This window comes from Bison bison, unplaced genomic scaffold (assembly GCF_000754665.1).
Source record: "Bison bison bison isolate TAMUID 2011002044 unplaced genomic scaffold, Bison_UMD1.0 scf7180017864508, whole genome shotgun sequence".
Taxonomy (NCBI): Eukaryota; Metazoa; Chordata; class Mammalia; order Artiodactyla; family Bovidae; genus Bison; species Bison bison.
The window spans coordinates 9,949,823-9,955,913 of NW_011495064.1; the positions used below are offsets into that span (position 1 = coordinate 9,949,823).

The 6,091-nt window shown below is 48.8% G+C and overlaps 1 protein-coding gene across 1 annotated transcript in view; it reads right to left on the reverse strand.

Annotated features, from left to right (window-relative positions):
* Nucleotides 1–6,091, reverse strand: part of TGFBRAP1 (transforming growth factor, beta receptor associated protein 1) — a 27,753-nt gene that overhangs the window by 16,785 nt on the left and 4,877 nt on the right. The window contains exon 3 of the mRNA XM_010829689.1: nt 4,329–4,483. Within this exon, the coding sequence (XP_010827991.1) occupies nt 4,329–4,483 (155 nt within the window). The remainder of the gene's footprint in view (nt 1–4,328; nt 4,484–6,091) is intronic.

A 6,091-nucleotide genomic window follows, 5' to 3' on the forward strand; every position in this document is an offset into this window, starting at 1 on the left:
AGCATATTCAAAAGCAGAGACATTACTTTGCCAACAAAGGTCCGTCTAGTCAAGGCTATGGTTTTTCCAGTGGTCATGTATGGATGTGAGAGTTGGACTGTGAAGAAGGCTGAGCGCCAAAGAATTGATGCTTTTGAACTGTGGTGTTGGAGAAGACTTTTGAGAGTCCCTTGGACTGCAAGGAGATCCAACCAGTCCATTCTGAAGGAGATCAGCCCTGGGATTTCTTTGGAAGGAATGATGCTAAAGTTGAAACTCCAGTACTTTGGCCACCTCATGGGAAGAGTTGACTCATTGAAAAAGACTCTGATGCTGGGAGGGATTGGGGGCAGGAGGAGAAGGGGACGACAGAGGATGAGATGGCTGGATGGCATCACTGACTCGATGGACATGAGTCTGAGTGAACTCCGGGAATTGGTGATGGACAGAGAGGCCTGGCGTGCTGCGATTCATGGGGCCGCAAAGAGTCAGACACAACTGAGCAACTGAACTGAACTGAACTGAAGTATCTACAGGAAAGAGTAGGTGGCAGACCAGCTCAGAGAACTGCGCCCCATGACTCTGAAACAGAGAAATCTTTTGGTGCAGCCCTAGCAGGATTTCCCTCCAGGATTAAAAGGATGCAAGATGCAAACATTTACAGGACAACTGGGGACACTCAGGCAGATGGGACACCCCAGCCTAGGAAAGAATCAGTGTTTATTTCGGAGGTGTATGTGACACGTATGTTTCAAAGGGGGGCTTTCTTGTCTTTTGAAGACACACAGTGAAATAATTTTAGATGAAATGGGGAAAAAAAAAAAGAACAGGTATCAAAGCCCAAGCTTAAATATGACACTATCCATACTACGTGATACACATCAAGCAAGCTTTCCGTAAGACACACACCTACGTCTGTAAATATCCGCTCACTGCCTCTGTCTTTACAGCATCCCAAACCTTAATATAATTTAAGCTTGGCTTCTTAAAGATCTAAGCCTTCTCACCTTTTGGATCTCTGGAAGGAATATTCCTTTAATCCGAGTCCCACAGTTAAACTTCTCCTTAAATCCCTCCCTAGTTCAGAACTCAGTGAAGCAAAACCAACACTCGCTTTAATGGAGAGAAAGGCGAACTGTGAAAAGCCAGTCCCCTCAACTTCTGGTCTCTCTCCCTCCCCACTTTCTGGTTTTCCTGAGCCCAGGGTCTAGCATTTGGTTGCAAGCCTCCTAAAGTTAAAATAACTAACATCCCTAATCCTTGTAAGAGTCACAGTCAACCCTTAAAAACACATTAATATGAATGAGACATTATCTCTGAACCTTTTTGTCAGTACTGTCTTCTTTTCCTCTCATAGTTCTATTTTAAACCAAAACTCTTCTGCTCCCCGATCCACAGAGCCTAGCTGTTTGAAGACCAGTTCAAAGCTCTGAATCAACCATCACTCATTCCTTGTTGTTCAGCCCCAGGCGCGAGCAGGGGCCAAGGGAAATGGAGGCGAGTGTCTGCCCAGGACTGGGGGAGGAGCGAGCTGGAGCTGGGGAGTAAATGGCCGTGTGTTATAGGTTAACAGGGATAACCGTGGGAGCTCAGAGGAGTCAGTGCTGCCTGGAGGATGGGGCAGATTCAGAGAAGAGACATATGTAAGCACAGTATAGAAACTGTATTTTAGGGGACTTCCCTGGTGGTCCAGTGGTTAAGACTGCCTTCCAAGCCAAGGGGTGTGGGTTCGATCCTTGGTTGGGGAACTAAGATCCCACAAGCTTTGCAGGCAAAAAACCAAATCAAAAATCAGAAACAATACTGTAACAAATTCAATAAAGATTTTTTAAATGGCCCACATTAAAAAAAAAAAATCTAAAAAACCAAAAACCCTGTATTTGGTGGATGATGGATGTTTTCTCCACTGACAAAAAACAGCACAAACAACAAGGGAAGAAAGCAATGGCGCAGGGGCGGAGGCCAGCCCAGACTCCCCAGGACGCCCAGAGGCAGCTGTCTTACCCAGCACCCCCGTCTTTGGTCGGTGACGCTGCTTATTTCTGACCTGTTCTCAGCGTGCTTCTGGAGTGCCTGCCCAGCACACAGGTGGCAGGTGGCTCAGGCCTGGTCACACGGGGGCAGAGGCGGTAGCAGAGGCTGGGGATGGGGCAGGGCCCAGCCACCAAGGCCGCCTGGTGTGGACCTGACTCTGGCCAGGAGGTGCCTGCTGTTGGACCTACGGCAGGGGTGTGGACACATCAGAAAGCTCCTTCAGCGGTGGCGTGGAGGATGGGCTGCAGACATGCAGGAGGGGGCTGTGAACACAATTCCAGCAAAAAGGGAGGAGGGCTCCCCGTGGTCATGCAGGCACGAGAACCAGGGCCAAGTTCAAGGTCATTGAGGCTGCATATCTGGGCCCAAATAGGAGTCTAAAACAACAGGGGGTGGGGGGAGACAGGGGTGTGCCAGATGGACAGACCCCAACAGGGACATCACACAGGAGGGCAGGATAAGGGCCAACACTAGCCAGTGCCCACTGTTTGGGTGCTCGTGGGAAAACAAGGGGGAGGCAAAAATTCAACACAGGAAGCCTCTTTAAGAAAAAGCCTCTTTAAGACACATTTGAGGTATGTCCCTGAGTGTGTCCAAGAGGGGATCCCGATATGTGCCCGTCCCCCTGAGGCCACTCCCAGGGGGAGAGGAGCTGAGAGCAGAGGCTGCCAGACCCCACTGGCCTTCCCACCAGGATGCGATGCACTAGGCAGAAACAGGTGCTCTCAGCTCGGAAACACACCCTGAACTGACAGCTTCCTTTTCTGTGCTTTGCTGCCCCCTGCTGAAAGTTCACAGATCATCTCACTTGAAAAACACAGGGAATAGGGCTGGGGTGAGGGGAGGCCTGGGATTAGCAGACGCCAGCATACAGGATAGATAAACAAGGTCCTACTGCACAGCACGGGGTGCATGCGTGCTAAATCACTCAGTCATGTCCAGGTCTTTGCGACCCCATGGACTGTAGCCCACCAGGCTCCTCTTTCTGTCCGTGGGATTTTCTAGGCAAGAATACTGGAGTGGGTTGCCATTTCCTTCTCCAGGGGATCTTCCAGACCCAGGGATCGAACCCACACCTCTTCGGTCTTCTGCATTGACAGGCAGGTTCTTTACCATTAGCGCAACCTGGGAACTACAGTCAAAATCCTGCAATAACAATAATGGAAAAGAATATGAATAAGAATGTATATATATTTATAACTGAGTCACTCTGCTGTACAACAGTAATTAACACAACACTGTAAATCAATTATACTTCAATAAAACTTTTTAAAATAAGGAATAAAGATGAAAAGTTTATCAATATTTATCCTGTGACCATAAATGACAGGTCCTGACTTTTTCCACCTTTAGTCTACCTTCTGCTGCAAAAAGCCACGGAGGCCAGAAAGCACAGCTTCATCCCACAAACCATATCGTCCTGAAAATCTGGCCAGCAGGTAACAAGAGGGGGATCACTCTGACTTCATGAGAATCTTTCATGAGTGACTTAGATGTTTGTAAGAAGCGTGCATGCACCAATATTACACTTTGCTGCTGAGTCACTTCAGTCGTGTCCGACTCTGTGCGACCCCATAGACGGCAGCCCACCAGGCTCCCCCGTCCCTGGGATTCTCCAGGCAAGAACACTGGAGTGGGTTGCCATTTCCTTCTCCAATGCATGAAAGTGAAAAGTGAAAGTGAAGTCGCTCAGTCGTCATCATTCTCAAATACATAGTGTGACCTGAACTCACCTTGCAACCAATCAAGAAGCAAATTTTAGAAAACCTGATTTCATCAGATGTGAGAATAATTCATGATTGTTTCATCAACTATATTGATCATACCAACGATATTAAAGCTAGCATTTCTTAAATGCATTACAAGCTTTCTCCTAAGGAAATTAATTAGATGGATTCCGGCAATATTAGACGATTTATGAGTATGGTTCACAAAGCTTTTCCTACAGATAGTAGAAACTTAAAAAATTAAACCCCATCCCAACAAATACAAATTCTACATTGGGAAACCAATTACGCTGGGGATCTCTTGGCTTGTAGTCACAGTGCCCGTAGTCTACTCTGGAGGAACGCGATTGGAAATGCAATGTGGTGTATTAAGCATGGGGATCATGTCAGAGGCTCAGATCCTGGCTTGGCCTCTGCCGGCATCGCGACCCCCTCTCTCAGCCTGCGTCCTTATCTGTACGACGTGGATGCACAGAGAATTTGAGTGACAGACACAAAGTGGTCTGCAGGGCCCGGCGCCCTTAGATCCGAACATTTTCTAATCAGCAGCTTGGAGGCACGCTTCCACATGGCTAGCTGACTACAAACCTGAAATTTTTCCTTTGGGATGTTCCTCCGAGCGCCTTTCGCTAGAACTAGAGCCTCCTCCACTCGGTGGCTGGCTAACAGGTCCTGTATTTGTTTTTCCAGAGGTAGCGGAACCAAGATGTAAACACCTTTACTCGTGGCAACGATCACTCTTCCTGGGAAGAAATGGAACAGGTTGGAGAGGAAACGGACACTGTGCTGGCAAGAAAACACCCCGCTTTCACCCCACACAGGAGCGATAGCTGACTCTGAACAATGTCATCACAGTTCTCCCAACACAGAATCGCCACGGCAATCAGAAATTAATGCTTCTCTTATCTTCTTTCCATCATAAGAAAAAGGCAAACTCTTAACACTACATTTTTGAAGTATAAGACATAAAGATGCTTTGCCTTTTTTTATTCTATGATGCTGATAAATTTAAAGCCAGTTGAATAGATCCAAATGAGTCTGTAGAGCTCCATCACAGAAAATGAGCAATAAGAATTATGCTACTCCTCATATAAGGCTGGGGCTTCCCTGGTGGCTCAGATGGAAAAGAATCTGTGTGCAAAGCGGGAGACCTGGGTTTGATCTCTCGGTCTGGAAGATCCCCTGGAGGAAGTCATGGCACCCATACCAGTGCTCTTGCCTGGAAAATGCCATGGATAGAGGAGCCTGGTGGGCTACAGTCCATGGATCACAAAAGTGCTGGACATGACTGAGCAACTAACACTTTCACTTTTTCAAATAAAGCTGTTCAAAATTCTTTTCTCTCCAGGTTAGTCAGTTTACAAGAAACTAAGATTACAAGGTGACATTCTGAACCATAAGCTAACATCTCACACTTGCCCTCTATGGTCAAGATCACCGAGTCCCAGGGTTATGGTCTCCATCCCATGAAAGACCCTGACCCTCGGCACCATGAGGTCCTGCACAATCCAAAGGAGAGTCAGACCTGCGCCCAAGAGAACTCCTCCTGCCAAGCATTGAGAGCGAGTTCTGCTCTCTCTGGAGGTGCGTTTCAATTAAATTAATGCCTGTTCCCAGGAAGCAGTGGAATGGCCTTGTCTTTCTGTCTGAAGGTTGTTCAGGGTCAGCCACACCTTCCTGCTCCCTCTGCTCCCCACTCCTTGGGATCTATCACCTTCAGCCCAGGCCCACCACCTGGTCTCTCCCGCCGGATGCCCCCGCACCTCCCTTCCTCGGCTCCCTGCCTGGCGGTCTTGTCTGCGTCCTCTGTCTCCATGCCACCCAGCATCATCCCCCCACACTTGGGAGATTCAGCCCCTGCTCCACGTTGGGTCCTCCTTCCAGGAGGCTTCCCACGTTCCCACCTGGGGTAGTATGTCACCAGCCTCCCTGTGCCGGTGACCCCCGGGGCGGCCTCCACCCTCAGCCCAAGGAGGATATAACATTGTTGTGAATAACCTCTCCCGTGCGTGTGCGTGTTGGAGCCCAAGCTGAACGCTGACACGCTCACGTGGGATGACAAGTCTCAGCAGGCTGTGTTCCTAGCACCTAACACAGGAAGGGCAGTGTCCGGGGAGCCCTGGGGGCAAAGGCAATGACTGCACAGATAGACATAAGCTCCTGGCTTCAAGGCAACCTCACAAGCAGTGTTCTTAGGAAGCCAGGAAATCTGACCAGGGGCAGGGCTGAGAGCGCATTTCTGAGGTGTGGAAAGGGCTCTGGGGTTATGTGGGAAAATGCCTGCTGCACGGCTCTGGATTCAGTATCACGATCTCTTCTACACACTTCCAGACAGCTCAGCTGAAAGTGAA